The 21,339-nt window shown below is 39.8% G+C and overlaps 1 protein-coding gene across 1 annotated transcript in view; it reads right to left on the bottom strand.

Annotated features, from left to right (window-relative positions):
• Positions 1 to 5,856: 5,856 nt before the first annotated feature.
• GPC6 (glypican 6) overlaps positions 5,857 to 21,339 on the bottom strand; it is a 760,336-nt gene continuing 744,853 nt past the window's right edge. Inside the window, exons 7-9 of the mRNA XM_071741790.1 lie at positions 19,820 to 19,956; positions 10,493 to 10,668; positions 5,857 to 10,071 (exon numbers count right to left, since the gene is read on the bottom strand). Coding sequence (XP_071597891.1) covers positions 9,869 to 10,071; positions 10,493 to 10,668; positions 19,820 to 19,956 — 516 coding nt within the window. The 3' untranslated portion in view covers positions 5,857 to 9,868. The remainder of the gene's footprint in view (positions 10,072 to 10,492; positions 10,669 to 19,819; positions 19,957 to 21,339) is intronic.

Genomic DNA, 21,339 nt, shown 5'->3' with positions numbered 1-21,339 from the left:
CTCTAAAGCACAAGTCCCTGCCTGGGTCTCTCCTTGTTATGTCTGTGTCAAGTGTTGTGGCAAATGGACTCCTTCTGATACTCTTCTGTAGCATATGTTCTTGAAATTTACTGTCTTGAGTTTGTATTTATAAATATGGGTGTATATGTGTAAATAAATGTGTATACAGGGAAAGAGATGCATGCTCACATATACTGTGTGAGTCTGCCATTCCCAGATATACAAAAAGAAAAATCAAGTGGAAGAGCGAGAGACCTAGAAAACTGGACACTAACTGGGTGCTTTACAATGAAGGCTTTTGGTTTTTGACACATTTCAAGTCCCAGCTCCCAAAAAGTAGGCTGGGGAGAGAAAAAGGATTTCCATATTATGGAGTCTCAAGACATGGCAGAGGATATCGAGGAAACTGCACTTAATTATTTTCAGCTTTTGGGAAGTTCTTTTCTGTCATTGCAATAATTTGTTTTGCAAGAGGTGTGTTAGCTGTTTGTGAGCATTATCCTGTGGATATTAACCTTGCTTTCCCTCCTGACCTCTGGGAAAATGTGTATTATCCTTTCATTGATGTGGTAAAAGCTGAGACTGACAAAAAACTGAGTGCATTAATAATTAAACCCGAAGGATATCTTTATCTCAGCCCTCACTCATGAGGGACTGTATTAATCTGCTTTCTGCCTTACTTTGATGTATACCATTCTCCTCACTAACTCTCTGAGTTGGCCTGAGCCCTACACACTGGTTTCACCAGCCTTGGAAGGACAGGGGAGACCTGTTGAGCATTGCTTGTGCATGGAAGGCAGTCACACTGCATGTTCATAGCTAGGTTCAAATGTCCAGTGAGGAAGAATATAAACATAACACCACTGGGCAGAACAAATGCACAATGGGTGTCCATCTAGTAACACCAGGATTGGTTTAGTCCAGAAATGAAGTCACTGTACTATGACTTCCCCAAAATGGGTCCCTTTTCCAGGCTCCTAACTCCAGCACTGGCACGAAGAAGAGGCACCCTTGTGCCAACAAAAAAAAAAAAGGAGAGGAGAGAGTCTGGGTGAAGCCTGAAACCCCCTCAGTCTCACCAGTGGCATCTACTTCCAAGCATTTAAGTGAAGTGCCTAAATGATCATCTCAGGCTGCCTGGGATGTAAGGAAGAGAGGTGAACTCCTTCCCAGATAAGGAGGTGCCTGTCTCTTTTTGATAACTGCAGAAACTGAGGAAGACAACCCTGCTGAGCAATGTGCTTCTTGAAGCACCTAGTGCTAGGTGGGATGACCCGAGGCCCTAAGACACAGCCAGTTTGCATGAAGACAGCTGTGGTGAGAGGAAAAGGAGTTGGTGGGAAAGACCGAGAGAATGTAGGGATTTGCCATCAGGAAGGTCTCAGTGCTCTTCTTGGCACTGTCACCTCTTCTTGTTTCCAAGCTCTAAGTCTACGAGTGGACTGAAAGTGCATTTACAGGTAATACAGCAGAGCTTTCACAGTCTATCTACTCTAGTTAGCATTCATAAGGCTGTATATGACTGTAGCAGAAAGAAAAGCCTAGTGTTGCATCCGAAGTTATTATTATAAAAGGCTATATACAGACACAAATTCAATTGCATTAGCCCTACAGAAAGTGATTTAAGGCATTTTACACAAAAAATACTGGGCTCTCTGAAACCTGTTTCCTAAAGGTATCAAAACAATTATACATATTTTTTCTATCTCTGTCCATGGTACATAACTTCTCTGAAGTTACAAAGCTCTAAAGAATCTTTTCCTTAAAAGTTCAAGCTCTGCCTTGCTAGACTGCTATAAATACGTAGACACACACTATGCTGCTAAATACTTCATCTTTGTAAGTAGCATTTGGATGGGAGAACTTGGGAGTTTTCTTTCATTATGTTTGGAACTCTTATAAAATGACTTATAAACATAATGTTTAGGGTTTTTGTCACATCAGCTTAGGCTGAAATGTTAAGATCTGTAGAAAAACAGGTTTAATGTAACTTTTTTTCAACCCAACCCTGTTTCTGTCTAAAACCAGTTTTATTTTAAACTTAGCTTGCATTCAAATATCACCCCTATCAAGTCACATTTAGCAGTGTTAAAAGACTAATCTAGAAATACAGCATCAAAACCAGAGCTAGCAATTTGCATGCTTTCAAGCAATGTCCATATGTCTGGAGTCATAAAAGTTTAACAAGCAAGAATAAATGTCAATTGATACCCAGATCAAGACATCTGGCCCACTTAAACAACAACCTTTCTTTGAATTCGTGACATGTAATAAAATTGCTAGTGGAAATTAAATTATATTGCTCACTGACAAAACAGAGGAACTTAGGAGGAATCAGTATATGTGTCCAAAGAAATGCAAAGAGCTGAAATCTGAACTCTAATTTCTTTTTGGGCAGCTTTTTAAGAGTGACCATCATTCTCTAGCTCTTACAAGCAGACTAATATTGACCAACCACTTAAAATTCCTCTATGTTATCTAAAGAATGAAATAGTTAATATGTAGTTAGGTAATGGCAATGGAATATAACAGCCAGTGTGAAAGTAAATAAAATAATAAAAATAATAAAAAAATCCAACCTCAACATAAATCAATTACAGAACTGATGTGAGTGGTTTCCTTATGTTGTTACCTGTTCAGTTAATCTTGCTCTAGACAATCCATTAATTCTTTGATACTGGCCTTGCTGGCACATCAGCACAGCAGGTAATAATAAAGCACAAACTGTATGCTGTTGTTACAAGGAAGAAACAGAATTTTGCAGCAAATGAATGAATGAGGCAAAATGTAGTCTATAAGCTCTAATAACAGACTAGATTGAAAAGAGTCATCAAGATTTATGTCCGATGATCAAGAACATACACATGGCAAGACATGTTTAAATTAGAAGATAAAAGCTAAATGTGGGGTCTGATAAAGGCCTATAAAAACCCCAAAATGTGTGGACAAAATCTCTTTGATGCTACATCCTCTTCTGAAAAGAGAAGCACTGAGTGCTACAAAAGCTCTGGAAAAGGGAGACAGAAAATCCAGTGAGCTAAAAATGACGGAAGAGTCAGGTCAGCCTGGAGAAGAAAATGGTCGTAAGGACACTGGTGACTCAAAGACAGAGGAGATGTGTGGCACACAGGGGGAGGAGAGCCAGACATGAAGCTTGAGTTAGAAAGGTTTATCAGCAGGAAATATGGATTTGCCAAAAATTATTTTCTCTGGAATACACTGCCTTTGATGAAACATTCATTTTGAAAGATTTTTCAGGCCCAGGATTATGCTTTGAGGTGAGGAGTGAGGAGAAAGAGCACAGCCCATCTGTAACCCAGTGCTTGGGTAGAACTTGAGAGACCCCAGTGAAACCTTGGCTGAATGACTGGAATTTGGGCTTCCTCCCAAGCCCCTGTGAGTGACCTCTTGAGGCGTGAGAAGAAAACTCACTATATGTGTAGTGGAATCGGGTAATCTATGTGAGAGATGTGCAGGACTTTCATGCCTAAATAATTTATAAATCATTATAAATAATTTTTAGGAAAAAAAACTACTGATAAACAGAAGCCTGTTTTAGGTAGTAAGCTTTTCCTCAGACACTGAAAGATACAGAAATGAGCAGTGCGCCTGGAAACCATGAAAGGAGACAGAAACCTTACAGCACACTACAGAAACAGGACTGACTTGTGAAACAATATTTGTGCCTTTGCTGCATACACAAGTGTATGGTTTTAATTAAATTACACAGCAAATTAATGAAGAGTAGGTCAAAAGGCAGAGCTGGACAGCAGTGAGGAGCACCAGCTGTCTCTCATGTGATATAATTGTTAATCACCCACAACCATGTGTCTGCTGGATGTCACTATGAAGTCCCTCACTTATTCCTCAGTTATCTCTGTAACCATCTTGGAGAAACAAACTCCGCCATCAGGAGGCACAATTTGCATGCCCAGGAGGTTTCTGGCTTCAGGTGATCTGCAAGAGAGCTTGGCAGTGCCCTGGAGAGGTATGAAAGCAGCTCCTGGAGCTGAGAGCAGCAGAACTGTCTTAATGGCTAGCCTCTCGTTTTGGAAAAGGTAAATTTCTTTCCAATTTCCCCAGTGCTTGGAGTTGAAAGCCATATACTTTGTATTTTTTTTTTTTTCAAGGAAGAAAATACTACTGATTTCTATTTCAGAGGAAGTAGGTTTCCTTGCTGTACACAACAGGAAAATGTTCCACTATGAGGACAGTCAGACACAGGAATGGTCTCCCAGGGGAAGTGGTGGATTTCCCCACTTTGGAAAGTTTTAAGTCTCATCTCGACAGGGTGCTGAGACATATCATATAAACTATAGTATTAGAAGGGCTGGACTAGGTGGTCCTTGAGGTCCCTTCCAACCTGACTTTCTATGAAATTTGGCTTTAAAAGGTCTTAAGATACACTGGCAGATTGTACCCCACAATATCTAAAGTAAATAGATGTCATTCTATACCTCTTTTTTGCTAATGATGAATAGATAATACCCTTTCCCTATTCTGTTTCAAGAAAAAAGACAACTCCTTTTGGTAATGCAGCTACTCTTAGTTTGATAAACAAACTACACCCCTGGATACTGCCTGCTGCTTAAAATATTAAGCTTCACAGATTTCCTGATTCCAGAATAAAGGAGGAAGAGCAAGAATTTTTTATTTCCGATGTACCATAAGACAAAAGCCTTTCATAATTAAAAAATAAGTGAAATCAGAGCTGATTGAAATTCTGCCCCATTTTCTTGAAACGGTTTAAGTCTGTAGGCTTAGAGCTATGGACAAACCTATGTGACTTTCTTCAAGATCTGGACAGTCCAGAGACCTTGGTTAAGGGGAAAGTGTGTGGAAAGACTGTGACTGTTTTGGAGTAAAGTTTGGAAATTTTTAGGTGAGGATGCTAATATCACCTCTTTTATGGGCAATGTTGCTGTTTTACTGCTAGTCAGAAAGAAATCAAATATGCCTCAAGAGAAAAGGACTTAATTTTTTCTCCTTGATTATAATAAAAAATCCTTATAAATGACAAAGATCTCATTTTCTTTGTCATGAGGAATGGGATTTCATTTCCCACAGGTGTGATGCACAAGTTTGTTGCATGAACACATGAGATGCAGAATCAGAATTGTAAACTATGTAGTAAGTTTAGTAGAAAAAGCAGTGAATACTCTAAGTGAACGCTTCATGTTACGTTGGTAAATTACTCCCAAGTGGTTGCATTGGTAGGCAGGTTTGAATAGGCTGTTGGAAAATGCTTTGACTGAATTATTCTGAGACCATCTCTTTTACCTGGTGCTAGAAATTTGTGTTAAAAATCAGTTTCAAAGTCCTTGGCTCTCTGTCAGGTCTCCGATGCTTTTTAACACTGAGAAAACCATTACTATCATATTGTTTGTCTTTTGTGTCCCCTGTTACCATGGTATTCTGGTCTTTATCTTTGTTTTATCAAAAAAGAGTCATAATTAAATGTGTTACTGTGATCCTCACAGTCCATGTGAGTAGCTGTAATGGAAACATTGCCTTGTTCAGTGCATCACTGATTTTCTTGGAAGTCTGTGTTGCTTTGTCTAGTGTGTTTTGACAGCTTATTCTCAGCCCCACAGCTAAGCCTTGGCCTTTGACTGTTAAATTTCTACTGTTAGCTCTTCATTCTCATGCATGAGGTTTGACAAATTATTGGTTGATATAGGAAATGTAGTAAGGTTTGAAATGTGGATTTCCTCTTAATGTCTGGAGTTTCCTCAGACATTTGTTTCCATAGTGAAATCTGCAGAAACCTGATTTTCCCATCAGAATAATTAAAAAATATCCTGTGTTCAGTTTAGTGGATTATCTTTGGAAGTAAATTAAAAACAAAAACACAACTTGCATGGGTGCTGTAATTTATTTGTCATGTTGAAGTAATAAAAAACTCTCAGTGAATAGGTATAGTTACATTTGGTAATGACTCAGGCTTGGTTAGTAAGCTGAAGGCAACTGCTGTCTGCTGGACCACTGCATGCAGAGTCTGCCTCCCAAGAACAGCTCTATCTCACTGCCATTTTACATGGAAGCATCTCAAACTGGTTGACACAGCTGTGGGAATAGTCCTTCCTAAAAATTCCACAGAACTGGGATAATTTATCTGAGTGAGACTCAGATTTTGGGAGCTTGCCATCAACAGAGCTCTGCAGTGCCTCTTTGGGAACTGGGATAGACCAGCCCTTACCAGAACCCTGAGGCCCAGGTTCCTCTGCTCTTCCTCTTTAGCAGGAAATCTTTATACCCTCTCTTTTTGATTCTTTCTGATTGTCTTTTTTTGAAATGCCCAAGTTTAGCCAGAGTTCAGGTAGTATGTTAGTTACAGGAGAGTGTACCAAGTCATCAGTAGAAAGATCTGCAATACAGTGAGCATTAAAAAATCGAGGACAACGTAAAATCAATTTAGTTAGTGTTGAAACACAAAGCCAGCACTTGTTAGGTCATTCATTGCATCTAATTTTTTAAGAATTTCCACTGAATAAGGACATAAAATGGCAAGAACTGTTGTTTTGTAGAGCATTAAGGGTTTATACAACCACAGGATTCTTTCCTTAGGACTTAGGTCCTCTTTCTTGAACAGGTAATTGTCTTCTTTATCATTTCTTATTTTACTGTCTGCTAACAGAAGAAAAATATTTAAATTGTGGCACACCAAAAAATTACTTTGGAAGAAGGGCTACTGGATGTAAAGGATGTGCAAATAGAATAATTGGAACTGACATAGATTCTTGCATTTCCAAGCACAAACGCTCTTTCTTTTCTTTCCTTCATTCTCAATTTAATTTGCTCTGCATATTTAATAGCTCTCAATCTCAGAAAAATGCAATGCATGAAGAGATGAATTCAACTTACAGGGACTGTTAAAGAAATATACGCTTAATACCTCACGCAAAGTCATCTCCATCTCCTGACAGGATTTCACTGTGCATAGCAGGAAAATAAGAGGAGAAATACTATGGAAGACAGAATTTTCTGGCTGAACTCCACAAGACAGTTGCATTTTGACAAAGATTAGTGTGGTTTGGTGTCTCTCTGACACTTTTTGAGGTCCTGTCCAAGTGGAGGAGGCCCCTTCCTGCAAGCTTCCTGAGTGAGAACAGACCTCAGCAAACCCTCTGCTCCTTAGGCATCCCTCTTACTGATTGCCTTCAAGCCCAAAAATAGCTGAGAGCACCCTGGAGAGCCAGTTTGTCAGCATCAGCTGAAAACAGTCACCAGGTCACCTAAATGTGGGCCAAGGCTTACACAAAGACCCTCAGAGTCCACCAGCTCCAGAGGGCTTTGACTTCATTACCTGTCAGTAACCTTTCAGACTCAGAATAATCAGATGGAAATAGTATTGGTTACCACTGAATAAAAGCTCAATGTGATAAATCAAAATGATACTCCATTTGCCCTGAAAAAAAGGATGCTAAGGGGAAGGATCATAAAAAGAGTGTGTATATGATCAAAAAGAGATAGACCAGGGGAGAGTTTTAAAGGGATCTCCTTGTATGAAGCTACATATGCAAGTTCAGGAAAATAAATAAAAGATCCTCTGCTTGATACCTGCTGTACCAAGGCCAACAAAAAAAGTGTGAGAATAGGTTTAAGCTCCACTGCTTAACTTCTTGAAGCCATCAAATGCTGAATCACAAGATCTGCTCTAGAGTGAACCATCAGAGCAGCAGGAAGCTCTGCTATGGTTGGTGTAAGACGTGTGTAATCTGAACAACCAGCCAGTGACTTACGCACACTAGGCTGGGCCCAGAAGGATAGATCATTATATTTTGGAATAAACAAACAAAAGGGGAAAAAAATGGAATACAAGTAGTTCAAAATGTTATACTTTTTGTTATTAGACATACTATATAGATAATCTGTAAATACTTTTTGGTAAAAGTGCTTAAGTATACTTTATCCTAATGTGCTGTGTGTTTTCTACTTCAATTTCATGCCTAAATCGATATCTAATTATAATTTGACAAGAAAAAGAGATTGCAATGGATATGATCTACCTGCTCTGCTGTTAAGTTGTAATGTGGTTGGCTGGCTTTACAGTGTTTCCACAATTTGTCTATACCATTTCCAGAGTCACCAGAAGAATCAGGAAATAAGTTTCTGGCCAATCATTTCAATACCATGTAGAATGGTGTCAGAAGCCCTTTGTGGCTGAGGGAAGAGGGAAGGTTTTGATGTCTAATTGCCAACACTCATTTGTCTGGGATTTAAATAGCTTCCATCTTGAGTCTTATGACCAGATGCAAATTAGGGAAACTCTATCCAGGACTGTGGTCATTTAGGCAGTGATTATTAAAGCAACGTATCCTTTAAAAATCTGAGAGTAAAACTGCTGACACAAATAACATCCGTGTCCTTCTCTAGGCCTGTCACACAAACACACATGCCCCCACAAATGCTCTCATCTGAGAGACTTTTTCTCCCCCACCCTGGAAACCTGTTAAGAAATGGACAATTGGATATGTAAAAAATTCTCTTCTTTGACTTTTGTGCTCACAAGTCATTAAAGGGTTACTTTTCAGAGCAGCACAAAAAAAGAAGAGCTGGTTGACCAAACATTTTTTTTTCTTACAAAGAAGTGTCAACCCTGAGCTTGTAATTAAGAAGTTAAAATCTGTGATTTATATATATTTATATATATAAAAATAGATGATCATACTAAGACTAAAAAAGTGAAAGAAATCTCCATGTCAGTACTATATATTTGTTCGTTCTGAAATTTTGTAGAAGAAATCCTTGTGATATTGAAATTAACCAATAAGAAAGATGTAGTTAGATGTGGGACACACTATTGATCCGGTCACTGTTAGTCCATTAGAGAATTGCCATCTTGGTAGGATAATGAACACAGTAGCAGAAAGTCCAAATAGATGTCAGAACGGTGACAAAAAGAAAGAGATTATATCACAAGAGATTATTTTCTGTCCAAACCCTTGAGGGGAGATTTGCCAGGAGTGATGTTTAGCATTACCATCACAGCTGATGGTGAGCTAAGTGGAAATCTGTGCCAGTTGTATAACATGGATAAATAGTAAAAGAAGCTAGGTGAAATCGTGCTACTACTCAATTTTTTTACTGGGCATTAAGATTTAAATTCTAAACAACTGTAACATGATATTCTGAAGCTAGTGGAGCTACTATCATACTAAAAGATAAACTTCTTTTTCAGCTTTTCTACCTTCGTACCAATCTGATGCGGTTGGCAGATGGAGTGCAAGACATTCACCATTGAGATACATTTTTGTGTTGGAAAATAAATCCAGAATTCCTCCCTAGAGCAATGATGGTTCTGATGACCTGAATCATCCTACAGGAGTTCCTAAAGGAAACCTGTCTGTCAGTGAAGAACGGTCTCAATCTTTTTTGTTTTTCCTTTCTTGTCTTTTTTTTTTTTTTTTTTTTTTTTTTTGGTTTTTTTTTTGTTTGTTTGTTTAGTTGATATTCTGTTGAAATGCAGCAGCCTTGATTCAGGACTGATTCAGATAGACAACTGTTTTCTTGGTTTCTTCCCCCCTTCTTTTTTCTCATTAGGGGAAAACACACACTATAGGATCCTTTTTACTTTTGCAGCATAAAAGGAAATGAAGCTCAGAAAGTCTCCTGTAATAAAGGTTTGAGAAAGAATTCTCTCAAGAGTGGATATTGTCTTCAGAGATATCTGAAAAAAGGAAGCAGTTCAGTCTGGCACCTGGTACTCTTTGGGAAAACAAAAAAGGGAAGCAGGTTGCAGTACTGCTCTCTTCTCATAGAAAACTGCAAGTGTTTGTGGCATGGTCCACTGTCCAAGAGTATAAGAAAAAGAAACAAGCTGGCTGTTTCTGTAGCTAAAACACAGTTTCTCTGACCAGATCCAGGATTATCTCCACTGTCTCTGCAGTACAAGACTGATGAAGACGATGAGCAGTGTCTGCAGTGACTCTCCAGGCTGCGTGGCTGAAGCCTCCACCTCCCTCCTGTCAGAGTCGACCGGGGGTGCTTCCGTGGTGACAAAATCAAACTCGGTGGGACAGATGTCATCTGTGCAGCCACTTCCACTGCCCGAGCCACTGGTTTCATCACCTGGCACATGGGAGCAAAGGGAAACAACATGAAGGCCACATTTCACAGCTTTTGCCCCTCTTCTCCATTCCTGTTCCACCTGGAGCCCTGATGGGGATGAACATTTGGGGAATAGGAAAGTGTTAGTGGTGCTAGCTTTAATTCAGTAAAGTGTCCACCTGAAAGACACTGGGATTTAGCTGGGTGCTTAAGTGCCCTCCTGAAAAAGGAGTAGAGCCCTCAGTGTCTTGATGCATTTGACATGAAGATGAAGAGCAAAAGAAACAAATATATAACTATAATTTCACGGGACAGAAAAAGCCTGTTTTTTATGTTGTCATCAACAGAGAGCACAAAGACCTAGAAAAGTCATTCCAATAGAACAGACTTATAAATTTGTTTAGAAAATATACTTATCTAATGACAGTTAATGGTTTCTTACTTGTATCCTGGAAGTTGACATCATTTCCATTATAAGCATTCTTCAGTTTGTTGGTCATGACACGTAAGGCCATGATTTGTTGTCGAATGAAGGTGTCTGGCCTGGTGATGTCCACATCTACTTCTGGATTGTTGATCTGGTTGGTCAGGCCATCGTTCATAATCTCAGGCAAGTATCTATATAGCAGGATGAATGATTAGTTTAAAATGCAGTAAGTGTCAGAAATAAAAAGACTTTGTGGTAAGCGCTGTGCTAAGCACTTAACAATTACACAGTTCTTAAACAGCTCCAGTGAAACCACTTAAAAAATTTGGTTTTTAATTTTACAGACTCTAAAGGCTCTTCTTAGTAGCTCAGCTGCCTGGAGAACAGAAAGGATTTAAGCTCTCCAAGCTCTTAACTCTCCACATACTACCCAGCAAGTGCACTGGCTCTGTGAGCTGTGGAAGAGGTTCATCAGCCAGCAGTAAGTCACTGCATGTTCAGATCCTATACTTATATGAGTAGCTGCACACTAAGTTAGGCATCTAACTGTGCATTCTTCTATTTTTATTTCTTTATCCTTAGAAAATATGAACTCCTTTCTTACATACAGGATATTTGTGGTTCTGAGATAGTTTAGAAGGTTATTTTGAGGTATGGCTCTCCTTGTTTAAAAGAAATACTTGGTTAACTTTCTTCTGTGGTTCTTCCTTGCATCCTTTTTTTGATGACCATAAATAATATGTCCAGCCTGTCCAACATCCAGGTCCATAAACAGCATTGTGAGTTTACCAAACTCCAGTATTCTCTTAGGTTTGATTCTTTTTGACTCCTTATTTCTTACAAACACCCTATACCTGCCTCTCCCGAGTGCTTTGTGCATAACATATTTAAGGCATGGCACTTCCTAGCCATCCACATATCCAGATTTTCTATTCAAGCTCTGAGCTTGTAATTTCTTGATTACTGCAGCATTTCCTTCTCTGACCTTGGCAAATGCAGTCTTAGGCTGCTCACAGGCAGCAAGTGTGCTTTTTGCAGGTATCTCTCCCATACAAAAATCAGACCATGCCTCAAATCACCCCGTGATGAAAGTCATCATCATCTTTTGTTAAATAAGCACACTTTGTCCCCTGCTGCTCTTTGTCCTCAGGAAACTCTCCTTAAAGGCTTCTGCAAAGCTCTCTTTTCCTGCTTGGAATCTCTGTTAAAAATCACCTGTGTGGTTTACAGCTGCAGTGCTGATAAAGGGCTGACATTATTTCTCAGTGCTGACATGGTATCCTGAGAAAACTGGGTATCACTGCTGCTATCTCTCTCATCTGTCTTTATTTATGTGCTAACTTTGCCTCATATTTGGACTACAAGGAATTTGGGGCAGATCTACCTTTTGTTCATGTTCTTAATCACGTTATGATCTATTTTGCAACTATTTTGCATACCAGGCTATCCTACTGAGGTTTATGAGACTCTTCATGAAGGGATGTGCTCAGCCAATAATGATAGCACAGTCCAGCTTACTGATGGCACAGTTTCATGATTCCTAGGACTAAATATAGTTTAAAAGTGTTTTAATTCACTTGCACTTTTGCCAGCCCAGTTCTCTATCAATGTTAAAATTTGGCACTCGTGCCATTTTTTACGTTCGTATTGGTCTGGAAAATAAATATGTTCACAAAAAGTAAGTGTGAAAGTAAGTGAGAAGAAAGGACTTTCTCTGATGAAGTCATGTTTAAGGGAAAGTAAGTTGTGTATAGCTTCTGGAGATCAACAAACTGATGACTGCTTTCCTGCACCATGGAAGGGTTTAGTTTCACCCTAACAGGTGCTTGCTTGGCAAGATGAAACTCATTTGTCATCAGTGGCCTTTGAAAGCTTCAATGAAAACAATCCTGGGGGACTGTGAACATAGAAGACCAAAACATAGCTGCCAAAAATACCCAGCCTCAAACTGTGTGTCCTGTTATTTCACTAGCACCATAAAGAGAAACAACAATGCTGTGGGGATCTATGGCGAGAACACAGAGCCACCTTCCCTCGTACAGAGGGCTGCAGACCGCAGTGTTATGAATCACCAAAGATAGAAATTGGAAATAATTCTGCAGAGCTGCCTGGAGGCAGCAGGATGGAGACCTTGGCACACAGGGAAGCTGTGGGCTGCAAAGGAACAGCACCTCCATCTGTCACACGTCTCTACAAATGAAATGGCTGCTGTAGATAAATTACTCAGCCTAGGCGAAAGTCAGGGATTTCAAGGTGCAGTTGATTAAAAAAAGTAAGAATGTAAGAACTGCCCTACCAGCTCAGAGAGGATGTGCTTCTTACTTGGGATCTTGTCCATGACAATGTCCAGAGCTGTAGCAGCTGGAAGTGATTTGAAATGGCTGAGTGTTGATGTGGGTTGCTTTCCTTGTTTATGAAGGGTGAGCTGCTCTTTATTGCAAGCCATCCATGAGATGCTATGGCTAGCTCTGAACAGAAGTTCACAGGCTTCCTTTGATTTATGTTTGATTTCACCTTGCCTTAGCATCAATAATAAAAGAAGAATATGCTGACATCTCAGAAATCTTTTCATATGGAGGGGATACGTGTCAGTTTGGAGATTTAAAGCAGTTAGGAAATGCTCTAGTGTGTGCTTTTTATTGGGGTTCATATTCTGCACTGTGATTAGAGTGGATCTGGTGTCCTTCTGAAGACCAGCTAACTTTAAATGAGCCACTCCATTCAGCTGTAGGAAGTTATCCAATCTGTCACACCCCCCTCTTGTATCTGCCTCAGGATCTGGTGATCCTCACAGCCTTCCTGGCATGGAGGGGTTAACCTCTCAGGAGAACAGTCTTGTGCACCTCACCTAAATGTGTAAGGTTGGGTCACAAGAAATCTATTACCTTGTTATTGCCTAAAGGTGAGTTGGGTACTTACATTCCCAGAGAAATGAGCCTCTTGGCAGTTAGGTCATGAGAGCAGAAGAATTAGAGAGGCTGAGGACTCATCTTTAGGTTTATCCAGTTACCAGACCTTGAATGTGGAGATCGAAGTGTCTGCATATGAGCAGAGTCCCACTCTTGGCAGATCAGGTCAGCTCAAGATCTAGTCAAAACTAGTCAGGAGTTTATTTGAACAGGGACAGCTGTTGAAGTCCCACATGTCTTTGGCCAGATGACTGATTCATTAGATTTCATCTGCCAGGATTTAGCTGCACAAACATAGACATCTGGTGCCATTTGAATGCTCTTGATTCTTTTTCTAACTACTAGGTGTGAAAGGTGTGGCTTTCCCATAGGTCCTGCATCATATCTATGAGCTTGAGGGGCAGATCTTGTACCCCAGGGCATCTCAAATTAAACTAGACATCTTCCTTTAGGCAGCTGGATTGAGTCTTGGAGTGCCACTTCAACCACAGGGGGATATTCTGCTTGGTGTCCTGTTGCCACTCCGGTAGGGTCTGAATATCTTGTAGATCATAGAATCATAGAATCATAGAATTGGCTGGGTTGGAAGGGACCTCAGAGATCATCAAGTCCAACCCTTGGTCCACTACTGCTGCAGTTACCAGACCATGGCACTGAGTGCCACATCCAGTCTCTTTTTAAATATCTCCAGGGATGGAGAATCCACTACTTCCTGGGGCAGCCCATTCCAGTGTCTGATCACCCTCTCAGTAAAGAAATTCTTTCTAATGTTCAACCTAATCTAGATCTTATTTGCAAGCTCCATGAATGTGTCTTGACTATTCAGACACAGTAGATCAGTAGATATACATGTTTTTTAGGCAACTGAAAATTGTCACATTGACTACTCTGACAGGATTTTGGATCTCTCTTCAGGCACCTTGAAGTTGGTGATTTTTAAATGCTGTAGCAGTTCTTGCACAGGCTGTGGTCCAGATGGGAGCTGGTGTCCTGGGTTATACTCATCTCAGACACACCAGAGAACCTTAAATGACACTGCTCTTGCTTCAGCAACACAAATGACTCCTTATTGTCTTACCCAGAGGCATCTATATTTAAATGCATGAGTTTACATGTCTGAATGTGAAGCTGGATTCTACCTTCATGACTAAACTAGTTCACTTCCTTCCTTGGGGCGGGCATTGAAAGAAATGGCAGAAAAGCCTATATTGAATGTAAATATATTTGAATTGTTTTCCTTTCTTGAAAGGACTGGTACAGATATGGGAACATGCAGCCCAAGGTGTTTTGTGAGTGACAGCCTCTGAGAGGCAGCCCGACACATGTTTTGACAAAAGCATTTTGATGTGTGGGGGGTAGGGTTAAGTCCCACCGACCAGGAACCCATGTCTTGGGACCACTTTTTGACAGAAGATTTGTTGCTGGCTGGGCAAAGTTGTTGAACACAGCTGCTTTTGCTGCAGTTCTGTAAGTGGAGACACCCTTGTGAATTTTAAGCTTTGCTGCTGCTTCTACTCTCATTAATGATCTCTTTGTACGTCTGGCCATTACAAGAACTGCATGCCCATTAAAAACAAAAAGAAGTGCCAACCTGAATCAGTCTCTGTTCTTTACATCCTCTTAAACAAAAAACAAAAACAAAACAAAACAATAAATAAATAAATATAAAAATATCATCTTTCTTAGCCCTCTGAGTACAGAGAAGATGAACAATACAGTTTGTTTTCTGCTGTTTGCTCCTTGCTCAGCTATGTCAGGATTTTAGTGCAATTTACATTGTTTTCTAAAATATTAATGCTTTCTGTTCCTGTTAGCCTTTCTACAGTTCTTGCTTGTCTCAGCAGACACAACAGAGATGTCTTTTGGCACATTAAATAGCCAAGTACCACAAAGCATATTTAAAAGCACTTTTTTTTTTCCCCCCTTTTAAATATCCTGCTAATGTTGCAAGGTGTCTGCTTCCTTTTCAAGTCTAAAAATGACAGATGAATCTTTCAGGTTGTTTATTTAAAAGCTGTAGGTATGAAAAAAAAACCACAAAAAAGAACAACAAAAAAGGAGGAGCATTCTGGTTTTTAAAAGACATCTAACTTAAAGGACAGTGATCTCTGTATTTTGCTGCCTCAGAAGCTGCTTACAGTACAACTGGTGCATCCCACCTGGGCAGTGCTGGAGTTTTTCCAGTTGTGCAGAATTGTAGGCAGCAGAGTACAAAATCCAGCACAGTCTTGCTCAGGCTGAGGGTAGGCAGTCACATCTGGTCCAGAAAGATAAGTGCAGTGGAAAATTGGCTTGTTTGGCTAACCAGATCACCTCATCTGATTCTGTTTGCTCAGGAGGTAATCCCCACTGGGTATTTTAAGGTTGGGCTTTTTTTTTTTTTTTTTTCCATCTTGTAGAAAAGCTCGAGGAGACAGAAGGAGAGGGATAAAATGGCTCATCTGCCAGTTTGTTGGAAGGAAGAAGCTGAAAACATACACTGGAGCCATCAATTAAATACAGGCAGTTTTCCCACGTACCAAGAAGTGGTTTATTCACACTGTGGCTACTGCTGCTACGTGGTTATCTTTGCCTACCTCCTGGTAAAGGGCATTCAACTCCTTCCCTTTGCAAGCCTTGCTGGTCAGCAATGAGCAACTTTCCCAGGGCAGGCACTGATCTCACATGGTGAGTCTTTCTTCCCACCTGAATTTCACCAGGAATCAAGGGCTCTGTGCTGGGAAAGTAGGCACACACCTACCTATGGCAGAAGAAGAAAATTTCAGGCCAGGTGAGAGTCCGTGCTCTATTTATTTTGGTGAAACACCTTGTGGTTTTGAGCTACATGTTGAAAAGTCATGTTCATTTTTCCTTTTGTTCTTTACCTTTCTCTGCTTTCCCCCCTGTTTATAAATAATGCCTGTCTCATATACAATTCTGTTTCTTCTTTGTTGTACTTGGAGGAGTGATAAGCTCCTCATGGAAAGGAATGCATCTCTTCCATGGTTTACAGCCTTTCAGAGCTAAGACAAATTAGTACATCTACAGTCCTGGTAAGCAAGTTTCTCACATGAGTTCATTGAAATGTGTTGGCTGAGTTGATGGGAACGTTTCAAGGTTCTTCTGGCCACCAGAGTGGTAAAAGATTTGGTTACTCAGTTCACTAAAAGTCACATAGTCAGATACTGATACTTTGGATCTGGTTTGGTTTCATTCCTAAGGCCTGAATTCCACCATTTCTGGGAAAAACTCCTGAATTTCTGGAGAACATCTATTAGTGAACAGGCTGTCAGCTATTGTTAAGAATTTTCTTGCACACAGGGAAGGAGCTAAACTTTTAAAGTTTGATTTTAATGACGTTCCTTAGATCCTAAGTATATTTTAAAAAAAAATCTGTCTCTGTGTATATGGCAGAAGACATTAATGCTATTAACATAAAGTTATGTTCAGGTTCTTTTGTAAACACAGATATGATGGGGAAGTCCTTTTGAGCATCTCTCTAAAAAGCACTTTGCCTGAAGTAGCTATTAGTATTATTATTAATTGCTACTGCTATGATTATTATTAATATGGAATTTTAAAAAGAGATTAATCCACCTAATAAATATTTTCTTATTTCCACAGCACTTTGTTTCTACATGATGTGGCCTGATTAAAACCATTATTTGTAGAGGATCAGCAACAAGGCAAGTGCACCCTTCCAGAACAACAAATGGATGACTGTTACCCCATGATTATTTGTGGGTTGGTGACCTTCATTTGGCACCTGGTGTCACTGTATATTAATCATGGTAGCAAAGGGATATCTGGGGACTGTAATTACACAAGTGACCTTGGTGTAATGCCTCTCTCAGGAGAAAGCCTAGCTTTCATCTTCTGTGATCTCAGGTTTGTAACTTCCTCTGTAAAAGCAGCATTGAAAGGTGGTGTGTAAAATGAAACATAAGGCCTAATGTCTATCTGGCAATTCAGATTTTCTAATTCTCTATACTACTACAGGACCTGATAAAAAACCACCAGCAATCTCCTTTCCCAACAGTAGCTAACATGATGTTATCTCCTTTGTAGTATTAATTTCTAGGAAAATAGGAGATGGCTAAATTTCCTTTTTTCTAACATGGGCTGTTGTCATATTCTGTGGGATTCAAAATTAAACTCTTCATATACCACAGGGAAGCTAATGATGGTTGACACATTGAACACAGGTAGATAAATGCATATTGGCCAGATTTTGCCATTCTTGTTCTTGCAAACTAGTATTAGATATCAGAGACTAATCAGTGTGATCAAGGGAACAAAATTTTTTTCCTTATGATGTGGTAAATGTCCTTATTCTCCAGTTAAGAGGTGATTCTGTATTGAAGCCAATAATTTTGTTATTTTTTATATTATTTTCAATATTATTTCATATATGGGTATCTCTATGATTTGTTACTGGTTTATCATCCTGAAGCATTTACTGAATTCTGTTATTAAGACTATGACCATATAATTCCTCTGTAATTGGTTAGGAAACAGAAACTGTGCGGAGGAGCAGTGGCTGGGCTTGCTGAAATTGTATTTCCAGGTGATGCTTTGTAGCTGTGTTTCCACATTCAGTGAAAAGTCTTTGTTAAATTAACCAAGTAGATCATCATCAGAGGACAGCTTTTCTCTGTGGCCCCAGAACATTAACATCAGAAGGCAAGATGAAATTAACCAGGCCTCTCATGAGACAAATACTGCTAAAAGGGGGTGAAAAACTGCACGCATAAAATGCAGCACCATAACTCCTAACAAAGTTGTGTCAGACAATTCAATGTCAGAGCAGAAGAATGCTGAAAACTACCAGTGAAATGTGGCACAAAGAGTGTTGGCCATGGAAACCAGGAGGGATATTGGCAGGTTTGTCTGACAGCACTTTTGTAGACAGGGTAGGATGTATCTGTTATTAATGATTGCATCCTGATGTGAAGTGTGGCAACCAGCTGGTGGGCCTGGGAACTGCCTTTAACCACTGCAGCACGCTGGGCTCAGATCATAACTTACAAAGCCCAACTGATAAAACCAGACAGTATAGAGGAAGATAAAACCATGTTTTCATTTCTCTCTTCACACTGTTCCTTTGTGATGAAGCCTGTGATAGCCAGAGACTCCTCCAAGCTGACTTTCTCAGAGTCTCCAGGGGCTTTTTCTGGAGTTGGCTTTTGGGCAGATTTGGTCATGTGTGCCTCAAAGTGAGTTCAACGGAGTAGCAGCATCCCAAACAGCTCTCTGCTCTTGGCTGTGAAATGAATTATTTTGAGCATTGTGTAGTAAGGCTGGGGTGTGCATTCAGTGAAAAACCTCCCCCTGTAAAATGTGCTCCTTAGAAAAACGGCTGGATGATGGGGTGGGTGCAATCTGTCTGTGTATCTGCCCATCCATTCACCAGTTCAAAATGGCATTTAACAGGTTTGTGAGTTTTTTATACAATCATTTTTTTTTCACCGAGTTTTTATATTTTATGGGCTTGTCTCAGTTTTATTTTGGCTGAATTTTGTCTTCTGGCTTTCTTTGTATCATCAAATAAAAGGAAAGTAAATATTCCAGCCCCTGAGTGCCAGAAAGTATCACCACTCTCCAGATTCAGTGTTCATCACACATTCAAACCTCTCCAATCCTGTCTCCTAAAAAGCACAGGGTATTTCTGCAGACCTGAAACCTGACTGCCCCCGGTGTGGTTCTGGAGCCAATTTCTCTCTCTCTCATCGGGGGTAATCAGATCCTTTCCTCTGTCAGCTGATGAAGCCACACTGGGACCTTTGGAGACATCTGCTCATCTGCCAGTTTCAGCCCTGCTACAGCCAGAGCCAAGCAAACTTCAAAATTAAAACTCACAGAAAACTTATCACAAACGAGGGCAGATGACCACAGTTTCCATGATGAAGTAACATAAGGTCGAGCCTTCTACACAAGAAATGTAGGAGTGTTACATTTATTCTCTTCTGGCTATTTTTCAGCCTTTTTCTAATTTTTTTTTTTTCTTTCTTTCCCCCAGCAAATAGCCCTAAGCTTTGCCAGCCAATAGCAAATAGACAAGAAACTCCAATTTCTGTTTCATCCCAGTACGATATCCCGGGAGTGCAAGAGCTTCACAAGCTGTCAGTCCCAACACAGGGATGCTAAATGGTGCTAAAAGAGCTCTTTAAAATCGCAATATAAATTATCCTTCTGGAGCTGAACCAGTGAACATTTTCTATGTTCACATGCTGACATGCTGTGCACATTTACCCTGACTCACACTCTGGCTTTCATGGCACCTTGACAATAAGTAATCTCGGTTACAAGCTGCATGTGGGCAATTAATTCCCCCCCTCCCCCCTTTTTCTGTTTCACTCTTAGTTACAGTTTTTGTGAAATACCCTCAGTTCTGGGATTGCTTCAGGCCAGATGGGGATCTGGACTGAGTGTGGTGGAGAGGAGGCCACCTCACCTTGCCTTGCTGTGGCCATTCCAGCAGTCCTCCTCCACTGACGGACCGGCTGTCACCCGCTCATCCTTGCAGATTGTGTAGGGTAATGTGGACCAGAACTTTTTAGAGAGCTTTAACTTTTCTTTAATGTCTGTTACCTGATTAAGAGACAAGAAGAGGGAAAAGAGATTGAAAATAACAGTAACGGTCTTAGCATTGTGTTGAATAATAGGTTGTTTAATTCCATAATGGTGATGATGGTGAAGGTGAAAAGGGCCGAAGGTTCTAAAACTTAAGTTCTGGTAGTTCCGAGCAAGGCACTCAGTATTTGGATTCAGAGAGTCCAAATAATCAAAGTCACCTTTTTCCACAGGCAACACAATAATAAAAAGCACAATACATCTTCCTCTTTCTAGTTTTTATTTGTCTAAGGTTTTTTAAATATCCATATTTCTGAGAATTAATATGCCTCACAGTCTGCTGAATGTAAATTCAGATAAACAGTGTACATCAGATAAATTCTCACCCACCAATTTGGTCATGCCTTATATAAATATAATACTTAGAGCTACATGCACAGAATTTAATAAAGTTATGCAGTGCTGAGCTTATGTTGAACTAATTTAAGATAAACAGCCTGAATATACTGCAGTACATTTGGGTATCAGTAACAGTGAGAAGTTTGTGAATATACATTCATGCAGAGACTGTATCCATCTTTGCTGCTAGGTGTAGATAAATATCTGTAGCTGGATACAGACTTCATATTCCAGAAATGTTGTGACAGCATGGAAACAATTTCTTTACATTATAAACCCCTGGAACAATAATTTAATTTGCAATGGTTCAGGCAGCAAGGAGGAACAAACTGATTTTCCAGCATCAACTTAATAAATAAATGGCTAAAATGTTATCAGTTCTTGTTTTGTGTTTGGTTTACTAGAGTGGAAAAATCTACAAGAATAGATAGAAAACACAACAAAGGACAGACTACAAAGGATGAATTGTGGCACAGTTGTCCTTATTGAAACAGATGCATTTCACATTAAGTTGTAATAGGATTTAGAGGAGCTTGTTGAATAGCTTTCAAAGGAAATCACGGAGCTTTATTCTTTAAGAAACCAAGAAATAAAAGCTCTCCGTTCTTCCATTCAGTTTTCAGATTGGCTTTTAGGTTGTTGAGGTACAGTATTGTACTTGGCTATTTATCTCTTTTATCTTTTGTTCTGAGACATGATAGCTCTCCCAGCAAATGGCCCACACTGCTTTACGTGCTTAAACTCTGCAGAATGTCACTTTATAAGCCAGAAGATAGGAACAGCCAAGGATGTTATTTCAGAAACACTGTCTACATTTTCATCCATAAGAAATAAGTAGGACAGTATTCGACTGCATGAGTTGTTGAAAGAATTTCTTGACATAACAGACTCCTTATAAATCTCCTCCACACCCCTTGCCAAGCTCTGGTTGCTTTGTTTCCATATGAGATACTAGCAGCATTTGCAAACCTTTCAAGTCTCAACAGGGAATCCCTGTCGAGC

The sequence above is a fragment of the Heliangelus exortis genome, chromosome 1 (assembly GCF_036169615.1).
Source record: "Heliangelus exortis chromosome 1, bHelExo1.hap1, whole genome shotgun sequence".
Taxonomy (NCBI): domain Eukaryota; kingdom Metazoa; phylum Chordata; class Aves; order Apodiformes; family Trochilidae; genus Heliangelus; species Heliangelus exortis.
Note: the sequence above shows the minus strand (reverse complement) of the source record. Positions and strands in the feature narration are given on the sequence as shown.